This window comes from Lissotriton helveticus, chromosome 9 (assembly GCF_964261635.1).
Source record: "Lissotriton helveticus chromosome 9, aLisHel1.1, whole genome shotgun sequence".
Lineage (NCBI taxonomy): Eukaryota > Metazoa > Chordata > Amphibia > Caudata > Salamandridae > Lissotriton > Lissotriton helveticus.
The window spans coordinates 729,998,650-730,023,272 of NC_136070.1; the positions used below are offsets into that span (position 1 = coordinate 729,998,650).

At 43.6% G+C, this 24,623-nt stretch overlaps 1 protein-coding gene across 10 annotated transcripts in view; it reads left to right on the top strand.

Moving 5' to 3' along the window:
• TOP6BL (TOP6B like initiator of meiotic double strand breaks) overlaps positions 1-24,623 on the top strand; it is a 2,208,219-nt gene that overhangs the window by 1,599,993 nt on the left and 583,603 nt on the right. The window contains exon 15 of one of the 10 annotated variants that reach the window (XM_078660845.1): positions 3,614-3,789. The exons of the other annotated variants lie outside the window; for them this stretch is intronic. Within the exon in view, the coding sequence (XP_078516971.1) occupies positions 3,614-3,684 (71 nt within the window). The 3' untranslated portion in view covers positions 3,685-3,789. Of the gene's footprint in view, positions 1-3,613; positions 3,790-24,623 lie in introns of those variants that run through there. 10 annotated transcript variants of the gene reach the window in all.

The window sequence follows — 24,623 nt, forward strand, 5'->3', positions numbered from 1 at the left end:
TGTTTTTGTTTTTTTAAAATAATTTTTAATAAAAAATATGTATTTGTTTGGAAATTGTTTTTTATTTTATTTAATATAATATTTGTAGGTATTTGTTTATTGCATTCAACATAATATTTTTTGAATATTAAATATGTTTGTATTTGAATTCTTACCATATTTATATATTTTTACATTTCTTTTGTTTTTTAAATATTTTTATCGTTGTTAAAATGTAGTTTGTTTTTAATATTGAACTGACTGGATTGAGAATATTATTTGTTACTCCTCTGAAATCCAACACATTCCCTACTGTTGCACTCACTTGAGTGGGAATAGTAATTTTTACCCCTCCGCTATCCAACACTTTCCCTACTTTTACAATTATTGGAGTGGGAATAGTACATTTTAACCTGCCACTATCCAACGCTTTCCCTACTGTTGCACTCACTGGCGTGGGAATAGTAATTTTTATCCCTCCTCTATCAAACACTTTCCCTACTGTTGCACTCATTGGGGTGGAATAGTAATTTTTACCCCTCCGCTATCCAACACTTTCGCTACTGTTGCACTCACTGGAGTGGGAATAATAATTTTTACCCCTCCGCTATCCAACACTTTCTCTACTTTTTCAATTATTGGAGTGGGAATAGTATATTTTATCCTGTCACCATCCAACACTTTCCCTACTGTTGCTCTCACTGGAGTGGGAATAGTAATTTGTACCCCTCCGCTACCTAACACTTTCCCTATTGTTGTACTCATTAGTGTGGTAATAATAATAGGTCTTACCCCTCTGCTATCCAAAATGTTCTCTACTGTTGCACTCACTGGAGTGGGAAGAGTCATTTTTATCCCACTGCTATCCAACACTTTCCCTACTGTTTTAATCACAGGAGTGGGAATGGTCATTTCTGCCCCACCGCTATCCAACACTTTCCCTACTTTTACAATTATTGGAGTGGGAATAGTACATTTTAACCTGCCACTATCCAACGCTTTCCCTACTGTTGCACTCACTGGAGTGGGAATAGTAATTTTTATCCCTCCTCTATCAAACACTTTCCCTACTGTTGCACTCATTGGTGTGGAATAGTAATTGTTACCCGTCCGCTATCCAACACTTTCGCTACTGTTGCACTCACTGGAGTGGGAATAATAATTTTTACCCCTCCGCTATCCAACACTTTCTCTACTTTTTCAATTATTGGAGTGGGAATAGTATATTTTATCCTGTCACCATCCAACACTTTCCCTACTGTTGCACTCACTGGAGTGGGAATAGTAATGTGTACCCCTCACCTACCTAACACTTTCCCTATTGTTGTACTCATTAGTGTGGTAATAATAATAGGTCTTACCCCTCTGCTATCCAAAATGTTCTCTACTGTTGCACTCACTGGAGTGGGAAGAGTAATTTTTACCCCACTGCTATCCAACACTTTCCCTACTGTTTTAATCACAGGAGTGGGAATAGTAATTTATGCCCTACCGCTATCCAACACTTTCCGTATTGTTGCAATAACTGGAGTGAGAGAATGAATTATTACCCCACCGCTATCTAACACTTTCCCTAGTGTTGCACTCACTGGAGTGGGAATAGTAATTTGTAATCCTCCGCTATCCAACACTTTCCCTACTGTTGCACTCACCTGAGTTGGAAATGTAAGTATGAAGATTTTTAAATAGTTTAATATTTTACTTTATAACATAATGTTTTTGTATTAGATTTTATGTTATTGGTGGTACCCTTTCACTGTTTGGAATAATAAAATATCACTCGCACTGAAGGAATTGGGCTCGGCATTGGTTTCTGGACATAAAAAACGATATATATATATATATATATATATATATATGTGTGTAATATAAATCTTTATATAATTTTAAAATTATAAAATAAACTAAAATAAATAGTTTATTTATTGTTTCAAAGGAAATATATATGAATTAATATGAATGTGTGTTAAACTTTTTTAATGAAGTTTATTTATTATATTTTTTACATTTATATTAAATCGACATTGCTTTTCATACTAATTTTATCATTTAACATATTTAATAATTATTATTCTTTTATATATATATCCCAAACATACCATCCACAGCATCCCTTATGGAGAGATCCTTCGATTGAAAAGGATCTGTAGCACCAATGAAGATTTTACAAACTGTGTGAGGGACCTAGAAATTCGATTAAGGGAATGAGGCTACCCCAAGAAGATCTTTGACCAAGCTTTGAAAAAAGCAAATTTGAGAACTCGAGATAGCCTCCTCCCGGTCGATAATGTCATAGAAGACTCTCCTTCTAAAGGAAACACAAACAATGAGACATGCCCTAGGTTTATTACAGCATTCAGTGACCAGGAAAGTACAATCAGGAAGATCATCACCAACAATTGGCCCATTATTATGACAGATTCGGTCTTGGGTGCATTACTACCCCCTAAACCCACGATAACCTTCCGCAGGGCACGCAATATGGGAGCCGTTCTGGACCAGCCAAGTCCAGAACTTAAGCAAAAAGCGAATTGGATGCAGACAGCAGGTGGATTTCGCAAATGCTCCAGTTGCAGGGCCTGTAAATTTGGTACTAATAAAACCCACTACTTTACCCCATTCAGTGAGAGTGCAATCCCGATTGTAGGTCAATATACATGCAAAACTGAATTTGCGGTATATGTCCTGACGTGCACTTGTGGCCTCAATTACATCGGCAGTACCAGCAAACAAGTGCACGTCAGGATCCTGCAACATTTGCGTGCAATTCTGCACAGTGACTCTAGTTATCCAGTGGCACGCCACTTCGAGTCAACACATAATAAGGATGTAAACTGTTTATCTTATTATGTTGTGGGGGCAATACCGAAATTACGAAGAGGTGGTAACAGGGATTTAAAACTAAGGCAATTGGAATCATTCATGATATTGGAATTCGATAGTAAAAGTCCGAATGGCCTTAATAATACAGAGGATCTGCATACTTTTCTTTAGAATCCCCCATATACTCTCAAAAACAATTCTCTCTTTTTTGGGTCTGATTGTCAGTCACTGATCTTTGCTCCCAGGTAGTCAGGTTCCCTGTTGCCTGGAGGTTGCTTTGGCTTTTTTCATATGTAAAGACAGTCCCTCTATGTAATTATTACATTCTCATTCTGTCTAGTCAGGTTCCCTGTTAGTCGGAAACTATGAAATTCTCTTGGTGTATTCCCTATCTGTAAATATATGTAATTTATTACCTATATTTATTCTGTATTTTTACACAATTTTCATACACAGGGTGTTTTTATAATATTTACTTATTTATGATTATGCTTGCTTGGATTATCAAATGCTTTTATCATGTTTTTAATTTTAGCAAAATGTGGTCTTACCTAATTGTTGAAAATACTATGATGAGGCAAATGTTTACAAGCTGGTTTATCATGCACATTGGCACTTTTTCTTCCTCTAGACAAAATATTTGTCATAATTGGTCGTTTGCACTTTATGGACATGCACTGTTTGTACTTTAAAAATAGCACAACAAGATCTTACCCATTTACCATTCTGTTCTTGTTGAACATTGTATAAATATTCTAACTATTTAAAGAAGGATTTTTTATAATTCGCCCCTTTTTTTGCCCCCCTCTAGATACAAGTATTTTGATGGATTTATCCGGAGACTTCTGGCTCAAACTTGTGTACATATGTGATTTTATTTAAATGTATCTATGTATTTATACGGACATATAGGCTTTTCTATTTTGAATATGTCTTTGATTTCCATGATCACGTGATGTATGGAGGGGGCGGAGGCGATTGGGGAAAGTGTGCACTATAAAAATAAAAAATGTACAAACATTGGTTGCATGTGAACAAGGGCTCTAGTAGCCGGAAATGCGTTATGCACTTTTCCACGAACTTGAGCAAATAAAAAAGAAACCTGACATCTGGTCTTGTGGTCTGTCTCCTGTGTTTCGGTGACGAGAGGAGTTTCTTGTGGATATATATATATATATATATATATATATATATATATATATATATATATCTCCCCCAAACGCCAATTTCTCCACTCATCCACTCCTGGGAAAAGGAAGAAGGCGGACCACAATGTACGAGGCAGAAGGTATTTATTTCTTTCCCGCTCTGCTGCAACGCGTTTCGAGCACCTCCGTGCTCTTGCTCACACAAAATTTAGGCAGCATTGTATACCTTATAAGTGTTTTTTTCCAACTGCCTGCCCCTTGTGCACATAATCATGTGATGCACTCTAGCATGGACATAGAAGACATAATCCTTTCTTACGCCATGTTGTTTAAACTTTGCAAATAAATACAACTTTCAATGTTATTGCACTGCTTGCTCGATCTAGATATTAATTATAACTGCATTTACTTAATTGTAAACAATGACTCTCGGACTCGGCATAAATGCCTGAATCTCCTGGTAAAAACACAGATATTATATATACTGTATTTAAAAAACATATAAATATATATCAACACATATCTTAATAGATCTGCACCAATACCATAAAATTCATAAATATGTATATATCCATATATCCGATATTTTGTACAACTATATTTTTACATCGATTTATTTTTTCTTCTCATATTTTGTACTTACCTGTTTAAGTATAGGGAGTTGATATTTTTGCATTCTATATTTTCACATCGATATTTTTTTCCTCTGTATTTTTACTTCGATGTTTTGTCAGTGAACCCCTCATTTTATTCATAATGCCTATGGTACTGTTTTCAACAGACTCCTTATCACAAGGAACATAGAAATCGCTAACCCAGCAGATTCAAGCACATGCTTATTATATCAAATGTTTGGTATTAATTCTCAGGGCTTTACCATTGATTATCTGGTTGTATCTGCATCGCAGAAACCCATTTGTAATGATATCAAAACATAATTTTCACATTTTAGCGATCAGACGGCCATAATATGCCAAATGAAATGGAAACAGTTGCACATGAGGTGTGTCCCAAATACTTACATAGCAAAGAAAAATGGGATGTCTCTTAAATGGGGGAAGACTGATGAAGACAAAATTGTCCCTTTGGTTGTAGTCAGTAAATGCAACGAGGTAATGACCTCCCTCGACCCAAATACATTCTCAGTGTATGTAGTGGCAGCCTTCGAGGCAATTTTGAAGGAGGTGAAATCAAACCTGGTGCTTAATGTTTCCACCCGTAAGCCTACAGCTCTAGGTTAGTTTGATTCAGCTTGCACTAAGGCCTTAGCCAACCTCCACAATGCGCTTAAAACAAAGCCAAGGGACTGGGCCTTAATCAGACTTTCTTGTCAACAATATAAAGAGGCAAGAAACGCCAGGCAGAAATTTCTAAAAGAAGAGGAGCTGCAATCACAAATAACTTAAGGGATTTCTGGGCCATAATCAATGCCCCTTTCTTGATAGATAACTCAGATCCTAATCTTGATTCTCATGTGGACAAAGACACCGGGATAGAAAACTTTCATAAAATCTTTGGCCTCAATCATGACACTTTGGAACTCCAACTGAGAGGCACACTAATAACATACAAATCATCTATACTGTTTAGGGCCCGATCCGGGACGTAAAACGTACCGACCGACACGGACCGGGACTGGAGTCCCACCCACACGTACACGCTTCTTACGACTGTACGAGTCTGATGACATGCGTGTGAATTCCAAACGAGTCTCACAGAGCGCAATCCGCACGTCCGAGCCGCATGGTAAACAGTGATCCGCCTGTAAACGGAACACAAAACGTACTGACCGACAAGGACCCGGACTGGACCCGAACGACACATACAGGCTCAGTACAAGCATACGAGTACGATGCAATGCATGCAAAATGAAACGACTCGCAGGGAGCACAATCCGGAAGAACGAGACGTACAGGAAACAGTGACTCCTATTGGAAACAGCCTGTCGTGACCGACGCGTACGCTAACGCTGCAACGCAGCAGATTGTGAGTGATTCAGACTCTTGAGTACATCCCAATTGCCCCTGTCTGCGTCATTCCCAGTCAACTGAACGTCTCCATCATGCACAACAAAACCTACTTTCAAATCCAGAGAAAAGAACCAAACAAGCAATGTCGAAATAAATAAAGAATCAATTAAAAAAATGCACAGAGACACACCCACAACTCCACCTACATAAAGGCCCAAATCCACTACCATGATCCTTTGCCATTTCTAAACACATCACAGCTGAGAAGACAACTACACTGCACTCAGAGCCACAACTCACTCAACACACAACATCCACACCATTATCACCTCCCAAACACACTCACACCAAGCAAGAGAAACTGACACCCATTCTTCCCCACTTACACCCTCACACACACACACACATCAATCTCCACAAACACCCAGCACCATGCCCCCAAAGAAGAATCCAAAATTCACAGATAGTGAGTTGGAAGTATTGGTTGATGAACTACTCCAAGTAGAGCCACATTTATTTGGAACCTTGGTCCAACAGACCCCCATGTCACAGAAAACAAAGATGTGGGTGAGGATCGTCGACAAGATGAACGCACAAGCACCTTGCCTGCGCACAAAGGATGACATCCAGAACAGGTACTGTGGTGTGCAAAGGAGGGTCAAGAAGCTCATAGCCAGAGAGCATGCCTTGAGCCAGCATACTGGACGTGGCTCTCCTGCAAAACCAACATACTTCACGTCCTGGCAGAAGAAAGGACGGGCCATACTCCCACCGGAGGGCAATCATGGATTGACAGGAATACCAGAGCCTTGTGAGTACACAACCAATCTCTTCAACATTGCGTGGCAACACATTCACACATCACTGCCGAAGGACATTGAAAACAAGCCAAATTAGGCCTGTAAAAAGTAATTCAGTGATGTGTATGCAAGTTACAGAAACGCAATAGTGTCACAGGAAGGAAGCTGGGGTATGCAGGGAGTGTGGGTGTATCCAAAAGCCTCATGGGAGTTGCAGTCAGAGACGCCAGACCCCCTCCCACATGGTCCATCAAACCCACCCTGAACCATGTCCACCTCACAGGGAGCGGAAAAGTGCTGACAATATGACTGACACTGGGCCTTGCTATGAGGAGCACAAGGGCCTGGTGGGGGTTGTGTATCAACATATACCAGAACTCCACTGTCAGCCATATTGCCAGCACAGTAACACCACCTCCCAGGGAAGCTGAGTCACAGGAAGGAAGCTGGGGTATGCTGGGAGTGTGGGTGTATCCAAAAGCCTCATGGGAGTTGCAGTCACAGACGCCAGACGCCCTCCCAGATGGTCCATCAAACCCACCCTGAACCATGTCCACCTCACAGGGAGTGGAAAAGTACTGACAATATGGCTGACACTGGGCCTTGTTATGAGGAGCACAAGGGCCTGGTAGGGGTTGTGCACCAACATACACCAGGACTCCACTATCAGCCATCTTGCCAGCACAATAACACCACCTCTCAGGGAAGCTGAGTCACAGGAAGGAAGCTGGGATATGCTGGGAGTGTGGGTGTATCCAAAAGCCTCATGACAGTTGCAGTCACAGACACCAGTGCCCCTCCCACATGGTCATCAAACCCACCCTGAACCATGTCCACCTCACAGGGAGCGGAAAAGTGCTGACAATATGACTGACACTGGGCCTTGCTATGAGGAGCACAAGGGCCTGGTGGGGGTTGTGTATCAACATATACCAGAACTCCACTGTCAGCCATATTGCCAGCACAGTAACACCACCTCCCAGGGAAGCTGAGTCACAGGAAGGAAGCTGGGGTATGCTGGGAGTGTGGGTGTTTCCAAAAGCCTCATGGGAGTTGCAGTCACAGACACCAGAGCCCCTCCCAGATGGTCCATCAAGCCCACCCTGAATCATGTCCACCTCACAGGGAGTGGAAAAGTACTGACAATATGGCTGACACTGGGCCTTGTTATGAGGAGCACAAGGGCCTGGTAGGGGTTGTGCACCAACATACACCAGGACTCCACTATCAGCCATCTTGCCAGCACAATAACACCACCTCTCAGGGAAGCTGAGTCACAGGAAGGAAGCTGGGATATGCTGGGAGTGTGGGTGTATCCAAAAGCCTCATGACAGTTGCAGTCACAGACACCAGTGCCCCTCCCACATGGTCATCAAGCCCACCATGAACCATGTCCACCTCACCGGGAGTGGAAAAGTACTGACAATATGGCTGACACTGGGCCTTGCTATGAGAGCACAAGGGCCTGGTGGGAGTTGTGCACCAACATACACCAGGACACCACTGCCTGACATTCAGAACTTGAACTAGAATTTCCTGCAATGGAAGCAACCTACAGGGGGGATTGGCTGGCCTCTGTGGGAAAAGGTGTGCCTGCAAGTACTCTAGTAAAAGAGAGAGGGACCCCACAACCAAAGGGATGGAGTACCACAATAGACTTTCGTCAAGCAAAAATTTCCCTTTGGGACATCTTACTATTAGACCACACGTTCTCAAACACACATAAATGGAAACAACAGCATTGACGTGATACTATTCTAGCGAGGCAGAATGTACAAACAAACAGAATTATGAGAAAATACTAGACAGTTTATTCATGTTACAGTACATCATGAAATAGTTTAAAAACAGGGACAGACAGTTAAAATGAGGAAACAATTAGATTCCTATTGGTAAACAGGAGGTCACCGACAGAAACTTAATTCAGCAGAGCGTCAGAATTATCTTCAGTTAATATAGAACATAATCCTCCTTTCTTTTTTGCATCAACGCGTTTCGGCGGACCTTCTAATAAAGCCACCTTCATCAGGAATACATACAATGTCTTCCCAGTAATTTCTGTAATTCAAAAGAAATTTATTTAAAAAAAAGTTGTACCTACACAATGAAAATCTTATAAAGCACATCCCACAATTACATTGCCTCAAGTGTTATTTCCAAGTATCACAGCACATTAATTGACATAACAGGTACAGGATTACAACATTTAATCATCGCACATATTTTTTCTTAACATAAACAAAACACAGTAGTTCAATAAGAGTTTACTTGGAGGGCAATTAGCTCCTGTTGTTTCTGGCATATCACTATGGTCATATATATCACCAAGGTACTTATTCTCTTCTAGTGATCACCTCTAACATTACAGACATATTCATTTATTTGTTAAGCACTTGCAATGTTTATTTTATGCCAAATTTCTTCACTTCACATAGGCTTTTTCATGACCTTTACGCCCCATTAATATAGTCAGGATGCATAGGCAAAACTACCTCTTATAAATTTCGGGGAGAGTATAGATGACTCCAGATGAGTCCCTCCCGGTAGGCTATCAGTAGAGGGGAGCAACAGGACCACCCTATCCGCGAAGCACCATGTCATGAATAATATGTTTTTATACTCATCATTCACATACCTCATGAACTATTTCTAACACATGTGCCACTACGGGGTAGATACCTCCGATGTCCTTTCAAGTCCTCTCGTCCTGCGAGAAAGGACTACTTCAGACCGGCAATCTAAGAGTTTAAAGGATAAATGCATCACGACTTTCAATGGATGTCACCCAGCCATACTCAATTGGTAAAGACGCTACACAGACATGAACAAGTGCATATTCAGACCCACCTCGTGTGGTACTTGTTACCGCAATAAAGATTAAAATCCAGGATCAATATCTCTGGTTCAGTAGCACTGGGCTGATAAAAATTCAGTTGTACTGCAAAATAAAAGTACAAAGATTCCCCCATAAATCCGAGGTACATACATGCCTATATTGGCACTGTCATTCCTAGATGGAGGTGACCAAATACTCACATATTTTCAGTATATAATGTCTCCTAGACACGCGGTAAATTCATTAAGTTCCTGTTAGGCTTCCGTTAGGCTTCTAATTGCTCGACTACCTAGAGACACAAGATGAAAAAATCATTCTCTAGGTCTGAGTATCCAATGGGCTGCATTGTAACACCACCTTAAACGCCATACTTACACTAGCGGGCTCATTCCCATGGCAGCGTATTGGCAACTTCTTTCTATGCCTTATTTTAGAAAAAGCGGATACCACCTAGAACGCCAAGCAAAAGACACACTCAGGAATCGGGTTTTTGCCTACAACGCGCCCAGCCCACACTATCACCAATATCTCTAATAAGTCTTTGACACCACAGACTATGAGGACAGGATGTTGAAACTACTAAATGTTGAAGAACATTATGTGCGGGTGAATGCTACCTGCTTAACAGATATAGCAGGTGAATGCTTAGATCTTTTAACGGAGGCAAGAGAGGCCGGTTACATTTGTGAGGAAGATTTTAGATTTATGAACAATCTACAACCTAAGACCCCGGCTATCTACGGCCTACCTAAAGTGCATAAACATACATTGGATCCCCCCATGAGGCCCATTGTTAGCAGCATAGACTCCTTGTTGGAGCCGGTCAGCAAATATGTGGACCATTTTCTTAGACCACTAGTGTGCAATCTTAAATCGTACGTAAGAGACTCTGCACATATTATCTCGCTAGTAGAGGGTTTTCCGTTCTGTGAAGAGACTCAGGCCCAGATGTAGGTAAAATAGATTTACCGATTTTTAATTACCGAATCCTACCAATTCGGTAATTAAAAATCGGTAAATCTAAGGGGTGGATATGTAGGAACATCCAGATGTTCCTTTTACTGAATCGGTAAATATCTGTATTTACCGATTCGGTAAATACCGACCGGTAGCCCATAGGAATGAATGGGGCATTACCGGTCGGTATTTACCGATTCGGTAAATACAGATTTTGACAAGGGTGCAGGGGGTGTCACTTTGACACCCTCTAGCACCCCCAAAAAAGATTCGGGGGCCATGTGGCAGGCATACCTGCCCTAAGGGCAGGTCTGCCTGTCATATGCCACAGGTGTGCATGCACACATGTGCATGCACACCGGAATCGGTTTTTTACCATGAAGTTGGATTTCATGGTAAAATACCGATTCTGTAAGGCTTGTGGGACTCAGAAGAGTCCCACCTACATCTCATTGTTACCGAATCGGTAAAAATACCGATTCGGTATTTTACAGATTCGGTAAATTTACCGATCGGTAAATTTACCGAATCTGTAAAATATGTGGCCCTACATACCATTTTGTGAATCTCGGTCGGTAACGGCCGAAAATACTGATTTTCGGCCGTTACCGACCGACCTACATCCGGCCCTCAGTGTCTGGTTACACTCGACATTGAGTCTCTTTATATGAACATCCCTCAGTCTGACAAAGTTGATGTTATTGATGCTCTCCTGACCAACCAAGACTTGGGTGGTGCCAATAAGGACTTTATTGTTGACTGTTTAAGACTAATCCTTACCACCAATGTTTTTCTATCTAAAACTGAATACTTCAGGCAGCTAAAGGGGACCAGCATGGGGGCTACCTGTGCCCCTAGTCTGGCCTGCCTCTATGTTGGGCAATTCGAAGCCAAACATATACATAACGAAATGGCTCCTTTCTTCGAAAATGTAGCGGGCTGGTACCGCTACATTGACAATATCTTTTTTATTTGGGAAGGAACTACTGAGCTTCTTGAAGAATTCTTGAGCTGGATTAATCTGGGAGACCCAAACCTTAGGTTTACATCCTCCTACAGCACCAACAAAGTTGACTTCCTAGAAATCTCAATTGGAAATTCCAACTGTGGTCTATCAGTTGAGTTATTCACTAAACCTATGGCTAAAAATACTCTCCTTCACTTTTCAAGTTTCCATCCTAAGTCCCAGAAGGAGAGTATCCCTTTTAGCCAATTCCTTTGGTTGCGAAGAAATTGTTCTGATGTGAAGGATTTCTATAAACATGCAGAAGTGCTTAAGAACACATTTAAAGATCGGGGGTACCCAAGAAAACTGTTATCACACTCTCTCAAGAGGGCAAGATTTTATGATCATGAGGCACTAATTCAGAAAACTAAAAAAGAAAGAGGACAAATGAACAAAATTGTCTTTGTGAGTAAATTTTCTGGTCTGAGCAAGAAGATAAAGAACGTGGTCAACAGAAACTGGCATATCCTGAATCATGATGAGGAGTTCATTTTAGAGAGACCACTGTATGCGTTTAATAAAAACAAAAACCTGCGTGACCTATTGGTTCACACGTATAGGGATAATGCTGTTGATGAACAAAGAACAATAGACAACACCAAAGTTGTAGGCAACTTTAGGTGTGGAACCTGTAATATTTGTCCCCAATGTATAGTTGCTTCAGAGTTTACCAATAATGGAAATACTGTGAAATGTAGAACACATAACAACTGTAGAAATAAGAATATTATCTATCTTTTGACCTGTCCTTGTGGGTTTTGCTACGTTGGAGAGACAGGGAGAGAAGCCCGCATCAGGTTCCAAGAGCATAGGTCTGCTATAAAAACTAAAAAGATCACAGCCCCCATTGTCACACACTTCCTTGAAAAAAGCCATGGGGAGAGTGACTTCAAATGGTTCATTCTAGAAAAGGTAAAAATTGGTAAGAGGGGCGGCAACATTACCACAATGCGTAAACAGCGAGAACAATGGTACATTTCGTATTTCAACACTGTGAGAAAGGGACTGAACTCCAGGGAAGAATGGGAAAGGATCATTGGAGCTGTATAGTTGAATTGTTTGGTCAAGGACAGCTTTGTTCCTTCTGTATGATTAGTGTCAGTCCCTTTCTTCTAACTAGACGGGTAAGTGTAGAAATAACTCAGTTAGGTGGGTTCTTATTGTTCCTTTAGTATTAAATAGAGATAATAATAGCCACCAACCTCTGATTTATTCAAAAGAAACCTTTTTGATGCAGGATTTGCGCCTGGTGTGGAACGCGCTCAGATTACACTAACGCCAACATTTTGGCTGTGCAGCGTAAGGGATACCCTTTGTCGGTGTTTACTTTTTGGATAGATTATTGTTATGGATATGTTCGGCATAGATAGCACGAACACATAATTACAAAATTGTGCGTTCCGCGGTTCAAAGCGGTAATTGTTAACATGATCTATTTTTCAAATCTATTTTCAACTTGATTTATAATTTGAGCAATGTATAAAATTATGGTGGAGCTCTGTATTAAGGTGGAAATGCCGCCTCGAGGTTGAGATAATTGTTCTGCTACATGGGCTTTATATTCGGTTTGATGACCCACTCGGTGTAGCAGTATAGGCGAGGTTGGATAGTCCTATTTCTATTTTCCACTTTTTGATTACTAGAACTAAACAGGAAGTTTGAGACCGGTCGAGACCCGGATATCCGTAATTATGACTTACTGCCGCGTCCACTATGAGTATTTAAAGGACGATCGGGTATTGTTAAGTTCTCCGAGTGTGAAGACTGGAGTATGCTGACACGTGGGACGCCGGCGATTTTTAACACTAAGGTCATTATAAGTGATGGGCGATGCTGTGTGCCGGTAGTGCTGGAGGTTTAAACCGCACTCCTGAGCGTGTTTGTTTGTTTCTTTCTTTTTGACGTTCTAGGTGGTATTCGTTGTTTTGAAAAGAGGCATTTGAAGAAACCGCTATTACGTTGCCGGGTGATACTGCTTATTAGTGTAAGTATGGCGTTACGTGCGGTGTTCCAATGGAGACTCATTAGAGATATTGGTGATAGTTGGGCCGGGCGCGTTGTAGGCATAAACCCGATTCCTGAGTGCGTCTTTTGCTTGGCGTTCTAGGTGGTATCCGCTTTTTCTAAAATAAGGCATAGAAAGAAGCTGCCAATACGCTGCCGTGGGATTGAGCCCGCTAGTGTGAGTATGGCGTTTAAGGTGGTGTTACAATGCAGCCCATTGGTTACTCAGACCTAGAGAATGACTTTTTCATCTTGTGTCTCTAGGTAGTCGAGCAATTAGAAGCCTAACGGAAGCCTAACAGGAGCTTAACGAATTTACCGCGTGTCTAGGAGACATTATATACTGAAAATATGTGAGTATTTGGTCACCTCCATCTAGGAATGACAGTGCCAATGTAGGCATGTATGTACCTCGGATTTATGGGGGAATCTTTGTACTTTTATTTTGCAGTACAACTGAATTTTTATCAGCCTAGTGCTACTGAACCAGAGATATTGATCCTGGATTTTAATCTTTTTTGCGGTAACAAGTACCACACGAGGTGGGTCTGAATATGCACTTGTTCATGTCTGTGTAGCGTCTTTACCAATTGAGTATGGCTGGGTGACATCCATTGAAAGTCGTGATGCATTTATCCTTTAAACTCTTAGATTGCCGGTCTGAAGTAGTCCTTTCTCGCAGGACGAGAGGACTTGAAAGGACATCGGAGGTATCTACCCCGTAGTGGCACATGTGTTAAAAATAGTTCATGAGGTATGTGAATGATGAGTATAAAAACATATTATTCATGACATGATGCTTCGCGGATAGGGTGGTCCTGTTGCTCCCCTCTACTGATAGCCTACCGGGAGGGACTCATCTGGATTCATCTATACTCTCCCCGAAATTTATAAGAGGTAGTTTTGCCTATGCATCCTGACTATATTAATGGGACGTAAAGGTCATGAAAAAGCCTATGTGAGGTGAAGAAATTTGGCATAAAATAAACATTGCAAGTGCTTAACAAATAAATGAATATGTCTGTAATGTTAGAGGTGATCACTAGAAGAGAATAAGTACCTTGGTGATATATATGACCATAGTGATATGCCAGAAACAACAGGAGCTAATTGCCCTCCAAGTAAACTCTTATTGAACTACTGTGTTTTGTTTATGTTAAGAAAAAATATGTGCGATGATTAAATGTTGTAATCCTGTACCTGTTATGTCAATTAATGTGCTGTGATACTTGGAAATAACACTCGAGGCAATGTAATTGTGAGATGTGCTTTATAGGATTTTCATTGTGTATGTACAACTTTTTTTAAAATACATTTCTTTTGAATTACAGAAATTACTGCGAAGACATTATATGTATTCCTGATGAAGGTGGCTTTATTAGAAGGTCCGCCGAAACGCGTCGATGCAAAAAAGAAAGGAGGATTATGTTCTATATTAACTGAAGATAATTCTGACGCTCTGCTGAATTAAGTTTCTGTCTGTGACCTCATTTTTACCAATAGGAATCTAATTGTTTCCTTATTTTAACTGTCTGTCCCTGTTTTTAAACTATTTTATGATGTACTGAAACATGAATAAACTGTCTAGTATTTTCTCATAATTCTGTTTGTTTGTACATTCTGCCTCGCTAGAATGGTATCACGTCAATGCTGTTGTTTCCATTTATGTGTGTTTGAGAACGTGTGGTCTAATAGTAAGGTGTCCCAAAGGGAAATTTTTGCTTGATGAGAGTGCCTGCAAGTACAACAAATACCAGCAATCCCGCAAATACACACACCTTCACAGCACAAACAAGTATACCCCTTGGGACCACTCACACAAAAAGAAATTGCCCTTGCAAGATGTGTTATTCATGGGCCAGATGTATAAATTGGCTGCAAGTCCCACCTATGCACTTGTCCCCTCAAAACACTTCACACTGACAGCCATTGCAATTGTATGTTTCATCTCACTGTCTGGGCCTGCAGTGTGACAGGGGTGCCCCCCGTCCTGGCTGTGAAGGTATGTGCCCTCTATGACAATTGGGCAGGTGCACACAGAGCTAATACCAAAACCCACCACCCAAACCACAAACACAATATTATTTATTTCCACATTGAATGCATCCACACTGTACTGTGACCATGTTGTTCAGACAAAACAATGTTACTCACAAATACAAGCACAAATGCCAGCACACATCGTCCAAACGTGCTACACATCGCAAGTGGAAGTGCATGTATGTCATTGTGAAAGTACTAATGTTGAGAGGAGGGACACACCTGTGTCAGGCACATGAGGGCACATGAGTAGCAATGCCCATGTACAGTCAAACAATCATGATAGGAGACGTTCATGCACACAGCTCTTTCTGCCCATCAAAATTCTCAAGCATCAAATGACAGTGTGCTAAACCAAAATAGACACATGTCTCTGACAATGTAGGACAACGCAATGTACATACACTCTTCATGATGTGCAGTGGTAAATGTAATGTGTGTGAATCTTTGATGTGTGCAGATACATTACATACATTGTGTGTCTCTTCCACCCACAGGGGATGTTGGGGACGCAGCAAGAACAGAAGATGAATCACAGTCCCACACTCTGGATGTCCCAGAGCTCCCCGATGTAGATGCCTCCATGTCCTCTTCGGACGAGGATGAACGACATGGCACCTCCGGTGTTGCTCCACTTCCAGCCCCAGCAGCTGCAACACCAGCACGCCCTGCCACCAGTCCTGGACCATCTGCAAACACTTTAATCACCCCTGCCAACACAGACAGATCAAGACAACAGGAAAACAACGGTACGGGTACACAGGGCAGCCAGAAGCTGACAGACAACAACTCCAGTGTCAACACAGACAGGGGCCCTGTGTTGCCTGTGCCTGCCAGAGTAGGTCCTGCCCGTGTGGGTAGGGGTTGTGTGAGTGTGGCCTTGGCGAGGTCACGGCCTGCAAATGGGGCTGGACTGCAGGAAGTTCCGCAGTTGGGACACATCATAGATGCGTACCAGGAAAGCACCAGAGGATTTGGCCAGGTTGTGGGGATCCTCAGGGACATGCAAGAACAGAAGGCTGCACATCATGCCAGAATGGACTCCCACATGTCCCGGGTGGAACAACACATGACCCGGATGGAGTCAAAAATTCACAATTTAAATGACCTTACGGCGGTGCATAGGGACATACTGACATGCCTCCGCCAGATAGCCAACAACATGACCACACCTCCCCGTGTGCCCTCTACATCAGTTGCCACTACATCACCAACTGCCACAGGGAGGGAGTTGGACTCTGGCGAAGAGTACCCTGCACTGCAGCAGCCTGCACATGAAAGACCCCTAAGAAGAAGAAGAGGGGTTGTCCGAAGAAGGACAAGTAAGGGGCAGATGGCCAGGCATACCCACCAGGACATGACTACCTGTTCTAGACATCATCCAATGTGTGCAAAACATTCACCTTGTTGACTGTTGCTTAAATCCCACAAATGTGATGGCGGGTCTACATTGGCCAAATGTTCCATAGGAATGTGGACTTTACTCTAGAAATTCATCAATCAAAACTACCAACTGCACTGTGAGGTTTGGATTCCTATTGCACTGTACAGCACTTCCACTTACGTATACCTTACCTACACATGAATGCAAATAAATTCACTACAACACAATAAATGCGTCTATTGTGACTGAAACTTGGTTAGTGTCATTGAGAGGATGAAGTGTGTAAAGATGTCTGTGCATGGAAACCACCACAGCTGTGTAAACACAGTATTGTAAGTCATGGTGATGTGGCACGTGTGAGGTAGACACCCCACTACGTCAACATAACACATACTTACCATGCTTCTGGCGGAGAGTACCCTGCACTGCAGGAGCCTGCACATGAAAGACCCCTAAGAAGAAGAAGAGGGGTTGTCCGAAGAAGGACAAGTAAGGGGCAGATGGACAGGCATACCCACCAGGACGTGACTACCTGTTCTAGACATCATCCAATGTGTGCAAAACATTCACCTTGTTGACTGTTGCTTAAATCCCACAAATGTGATGGCGGGTCTGCATTGGCCAAATGTTCCATAGGAATGTGGACTTTACTCTAGAAATTCATCAATCAACACTACCAACTGCACTGTGAGGTTTGGATTCCTATTGCACTGTACAGCACTTCCACTTACGTATACCTTACCTACACATACATGCAAATAAATTCACTACAACACAATAAATGCGTCTATTGTGACTGAAACTTGGTTAGTGTCATTGAGAGGATGAAGTGTGTAAAGATGTCTGTGCATGCAAACCACCACAGCTGTGTAAACACAGTATTGTAAGTCATGGTGATGTGACACGTGTGAGGTAGACACCCCACTACGTCAACATAACACATACTTACCATGCCCATCTGACTCATCGGCCCAACACATGTGAACAGAGAATGCAGTGTGATGCATGTACACAACACCCATCCTGAGTCTGTGGCAAGCTGCCCACAGGTACAGCATGCAAATGAATGTTGGATGTGTGGACACAGACAACGCACATTTCAAAGTGATGCACAGGTTTATTACACCAGCACAAGTCATATGTCCTCAACAGGTGGGAGATAACCTCATGTGACAGTGAGCACAAATTCAGCCACTGGTAAACCAAATTAGTCCAGGGGTGTGTGGCACAACATGGTTACGACAATGGCAGCCTGCAGTCTGGGCCAGGAATCTGTGATTTGGGGGATCACACGTGGCCAAACACCAGCCATGGGACACTGTGGAGCACAAACATACAGCACCATTAGAATCACTTAATGACAGGATACATCTACAATACACATGCCAGTCACTAAGCTCAAGATACCTGGACACAACGCATTGACAATCCCAGCACTGTTTGGTAGTACATACTCAATAGTAGGACACATCACAGCAAGCAGCCTGTCAATGAGCACACAGACACACTTAAGCAGCAACATTGCATAACCTACACATATCAGCCAATTACAAAACATAGCCAACATATCACTGTATATTCACTATCATGTGAAGAAGTTGTTGATGGGTTGTTTTCGTACATCCCCCTCACCCTCATCATCACTGGCAACATGTCTCAGAGCAGGATCTTCCATGGCAGGAGGCTGTTGGTCATCATCCAGGATGAGAGGCATCTCTTCCCTCACTACCAGGTTGTCTAGCATGGAGCACACAATAACGATTTTGCACACCTTTTCAGGGGCATATTGAAGGGCACCTCCGGTCTTGTTCAGGCAGCGGAATCTGGTTTTCAGTAGGCAAAATGTTCGCTCTATCACTCTCCTGGTCCGCCCATGTGCCTCATTTTAACGGATCTCCGAAGGTGTAACAGGGTTCCTGAGGGGGGTCGGCAACCACTGCATGTTTGGGTATCTAGAGTCACCTACATACAAACAGACAAACATTCAATGGGTTGGAGAAGTGGGTGAATATCTAAAGTTCCAAAAAAACACAAGGGAAACAGATATTACACACCAACAAGCCAGGCACGCTGGTTCGGCAGCTGTGTCATCATGTTTGATATCTGACTCATCTGCATGATGTAAGCGTTGTGTGCAGAACAAGGGAAATGTGCACACACATGTGAGATGTTCATGTCTGCCAGACATACCACCAGGGCATTAATAGAGTGGAAATGTTTCCTGTACCAGTATGTCTGCTCATGTGCCTGTGGAGGCACCAAAGCAACATGTGTGCAATCTATTGGGCCTATTACATATGGCATCCTTCCCAATGCATGAAAGTCACTCTTGATTGCAGTGAATTGTCATGGGGTTGGGAATTGGATGTACCGGTTCAGGAATAACAACATTGCCGCCAATACATCGCGAAGCACACAACTGAACATGGTCTGTGACATCCCACCAACACCAGCCACAGTGTACTGGAACGTAGGGGTGCCATCACCTTCACCTTGAGGGTCAGCGCTGATGGATATGTCTGGCCAGGTTGCAAATGTGGTGCAAACTGCTCTGCCAAATCCTCAATAAGTGGCCTGGTGAGGCAGTACCGCCAGATGCAGTCACGTTCATACTTGGTTGCAAGGTCTGGAAACGGTCTATGGACAGCTGGTCTCTTGCAGTACATAGGTGAGCAAAGAAAGTGTGTCAGTGACCCTAAATATGTGGCAATGACCATGCACAATATCACATGCAACTGCAGAACAAGACACAATAACGTGTTGTGTGTGCTGTTGGGCACAGACAGCAATGTCAGCTATGTGCCCCTCACATGACATCTCAGCTCCACATGTTCACACAACAAGTGCTAAGCTATGCTGTGAACAATCAATGTTGTCTCTCCCAGTACATCATCACACATATAACATACCCAAAACACACCTCAGTGACTTGGTCCGACAGATGTGTTACCCACATGACCGGTGTTTGTCTGTCACACACACAACTATCTTGTCTCGTCACAAAGGCACTGACATCATGTAGCATCAGATGTAGATGTCAAAACACACCCACAAAACACACATGATGTGCAACCAGAGTGTTGCACAGTAAAAAATTGTATGTCTGTGATGGGCAGGCACTACAGTAAATCACATGTCAAAAAGCACATGGAGGTTGATGAAGATTCACAACTACCACAAATAATCAGAGACGTGTGTAGCACAATACGCACATACTATGCATCAACAACACAATGTCAGATGTGTGACACCCAGTGACACACTAACCCTGTCACCTATGAGTCAGGTTGTATGTCACATGTCAGCACACAATGGACAGCTAGAACTGTGTACATGCCTTGTGGTGTGAGCTGCACATTTTAAAATGACAGTGGTGATGTGCATTATACACAATAGTGTCTGTCACCATCACACATAGCAAAGCCTGGGAGTATGTGCCAATAAGTCCAACAAACCAAGATTCCATGTGTACCCACATAGTCACACAGGTAATACTTCCGGAGATGTCACATCATACACTGTTACAGGCTGTTCATATGTTGTTAAGTAACGTAGTCCATGGTAAGGTATTGTGTGTGTAGCATCACTTAGCAATTGCCTGCAATGGTGAGCATTGCGTGTGTGTTCACAGGAGACGCGTCGTACACTGACTGAAGGAGACGGGTGCACGCCTTTGCTATTGCCTGCAATGGTGAGCATTGCGTATGTGTTCACAGGAGACGTGCTGTACACTGACTGAAAGAGACATGTGCACACTTTTGCTATTGCCTGCAACGGTGAGCGATGCGTGTGTATTCACAAGAGACGGGTCATACACTGACTGAACGAAACATGCGCACTCCTTTAATAGTAATAATAATAATAATCCACATTATAATAATCCACATTTGTAAAGCGCGAACAATCACCCTCAAGGGTCTCCAGGCGCTGGGGGCCGTCAGGAAGATTAAGCAAGCTATTGCCCAAAGTCGTATGGTGCTAGGCTAATCTGCCGCCGGGGATCGAACCGTGATCCCCAGATTCCAGCGTCAGTCGCACTGGCCGCGGTGCCACACCTCTTCCCTATTGCCTGCAATGGTGAGCGATGCGTGTGTGCTCACAGGAGACTGACTGAGCGAGAAGTGCGCACGCATAGCCTATTGACAATCATGGAGACAGACGCGGGTGACATTTTAAAAGACGTGTCGCACACTCATGGCCCGACCCATGCGCACGCATTAGCTATTGGATGTAATGGAGACGAACACAAAATTGAGCGTTGTACAAATAGTGTCCATATAAAATTCTGTTGGCTCCCTTCAACAATTTATCAACAGCAATGGGGTGATGTAGTTACATTTTTTAACCATGCAGGAGGCGTTTACGAAGCGTCCAATACAATTGATTGGCCTTTTTCATGACATTCAAACATGTCGAACCTATAGCATATGTTGCCTGGGACAGATGCAGCTCTGCAGTGCTGATATAAGACTGTCTATTCCCCAGATACTACACTTGCCTGCACCAACTGCTAAAGCATTACATCTCCAAGACCACTGCTGCTGTCTCTACATTCCCTGCCTCAAGAATGGCACGTACTGTGGAGAGAGCCCCAGCCTTCACCGAGGAGTAAAACTAGGCCCTGCTGGACAGCCTCCTCCCACAGTACATCAAGCTGTATGGGAAACTAGGGGAGCAGGTGAGTGCGCAGTCCACTGCCTTCCAAATTGTGCATGGAGTCCGACTAGCACTACTAGCATTGTGTTCAGCAGTCTCAAGCATGCTCATTGAGTATTTGAAACTCTCTAACTTTGTGGATACAATTACTGTACAGGTGCAGTGATGCCAATATGTAAAATATATTTCTTGTCTGACTGTTCATGCTCAGTTTCCAGTTTGTTGATGCAAGCTTGCACACAGGACAAATGCCCATTTCCATGGTGACTTTAATTGTATACAGCAGAGTCCCTTGTGATGACAACATGTATGGTCAAACGTGTGATGTACAAACATGTTGCATGTGTAGTGATGGTGTCTTACATTGTCACCCTTAAAGGTTGATGCACATCAGAAACAGGAAATCTGGAAGTCCATTGTACGTGCAGTCCGATCAGTGGGGGTCTTTAAGCGCCACCGCCACAACTGTCGGAAGAGATGGGAGGACCAGGAGGATTGCCAGGGTCCAGCTTAAGCTGTCGCCTCCACGCCAACGTGGTGGAGGACAGACACTGACCCCCCACATGCTGAGGAGTTTGCCAGTGATCTTCTCTGACCTGGATGGACAGTTGAAGGCCAGACAGCAGCAAGGAGGGGGTAAGTTCTTACCTCTTCAGGGAACTGTGACTAACATGACTTTTGCACTCTCTCAGTCTCCTAATACTCCCAGTTTGTGTGTCTACTGAGACAACACTAATGTGGACACATTTGCTAAATCCCCATTCCCATCTGCTGACCAGGTGTGCTCCTTTTGGCGTCTGAGTAGTGTCCCTAGTGCTGTGTGTCCTTGCTGTTGTCCAAGGATAATGTCTGGGCCGGCATCGCCTACAGGTGCCTCTTTCTGTGCTTCATGAGTGTGGCAATTGCTTGACATGTGTCTGCACGTAGACAGGTGCCTGACATGGACTCTGTGTGTGCAATACAAAGGCGTTGTAAATGCTGATATGGGGCACCATTACTGTTGTAGGTATTTAGCAGACATACATGCATGATGTGATACAAATGTAGGTGCCTCTGTTGAAGGGATGTCATGGTTGTGACACATGCATAGCCCCATGCCTACTGTTACTGGTCATTACCTGTTGCACATGGACCACGACAGGTATGCAAACTCCGCACATATGGGACACTTATACCTCCCAATCCTGCCTGTCAGCCAACAATGTGAGCATCCAGACAAGTGCAATGGTGTGTCTGCCTATGTGTCATTGTGGACTGGCATGGATTCTTTCACTTCAAGAGTGTTACAATCTTTGTAGCTGCTAGCCTCATGATATGTGGCTGGTGTATCAGCACATGGCTCAAAACGTAGGGCTAATGGTGGATAAAAAAGTTACAGTGCAAGCTGCTTCACTTTATTTCCGACAGGCTGAGATGTGTCCATGTGTACTGATTTGTGTTAGCACAAACTGAAATCTCTAAAGTGGATGCCGTGGGATCATCTGATTCTTGGTGATGTGGGTAGCAGGGGCTATACATGTGTACTTGAGAGCTACAGAGTTAGCATTGCCCGCTAATGTATTGGTGTGACACCCTGCACACAGTTCTACATATGCACCGACCGGGGACAGTACAGACTAATTGGCCGGACAGGGCTGTGGCATGTTGTGCCACATGCAAATCAGGATACTGCAGTAATGTCTGTTGTCCTGCATGCACTCCGTCGTAGCATTGGCTATCATGACATGAGGCCATCATGGTGTGTCCGGGATTGGAATCATATCAATCATGTTGCCAGTGACTTTGGCCATCCCATCACTGGACACATGTACAGAGTCACTGGAGAGAGATGTGATATGTACATACTGAGACATTACACTCACAATCCTTGCAGATCTGACACATGGCCCTTTGCGGGGCATGTTTGCACATGTACTTAGTGACATCATACATGCACCAGACGGATGTGTCCATCCCCAGGATGGGTACTTGGTGCATGTTTGCCTGGCAGGAGAACAAATGGCAGGTTCACATATGTGTCAGTATTTTTTGCTATGCTCATCAGATGATGCCAAGACCTGGTCTTGTGTCAGCTCAGTACAGGTTACGAATGTTAATATGTTTTTCTCCATTTTTTGCAGCAGTATCAACGACTACAGTAGGAGACAGCTCCATGGGCCAAGAGGAGCGGCAGAGCCAGACTGAGTCTTCCACAGAGGAGCTGGAGGGACACAGTGGCACGGAGAGTAAGGGTAGCCACGCTGCGGAACACTCTGCTACAACCACCTCAGCTGAGGATGTATGACTCCCTTGCGGAGGCGGGTGTCAGCAGCCCCAAAACACCAACTAGCACGTCTGTCCCTGCCATCACCACTGTCTGCACCTGCCCAGCTGCTCCCATCCCTGATGTCCGTGGAGGCTCCAGTATTAGGGAGCATGACTCATTAAGTCCAGGCGCCGCAACCCCTGCAGGGCCTGGACCCAAACAGCACACAGAAACACAAGACAAAATCACGATGCACAAGCACCCACACTCCGGGGACTGACAGCACACACACAGGGGATTGGGCACAAACACACAGACAAGCAACCAAAACCAGTCCGCTGTCCTCAGATCCCTCTCCCTCCAAAACCCCTTCGCTTGCCTCACCTGCAACACCCACTTTCCAGCAATTCTTCCTCTGTGACCTTGGCCTCTTCCCCACAGCTCCATCTGATCCCACTCACAAGGGGAAGAGGCAGTCACCACGCACAGAGGGGAGTTCCCCTGCCACACGGACACCCTCACCCAGGTGCAAGGACACTGAGGAACCCATCCGCAAATCCCCCAGGAACAGGAGGAGCAGACCCCTCCACATTCAGTCACCACCACCACACAGTCTCTGTCCTCCAGTACCAAGCACACCACTCCTAAGTTCCCCCACCACACCCTGCCCCAGGTTCACCCACACACAGGTACTCCATCCCCTTTCCATATGCACTTCACCCCCCACTTCACACCCTCATCCTGTTCCTGTGACTGATGTGGAGTCCATGTCCCC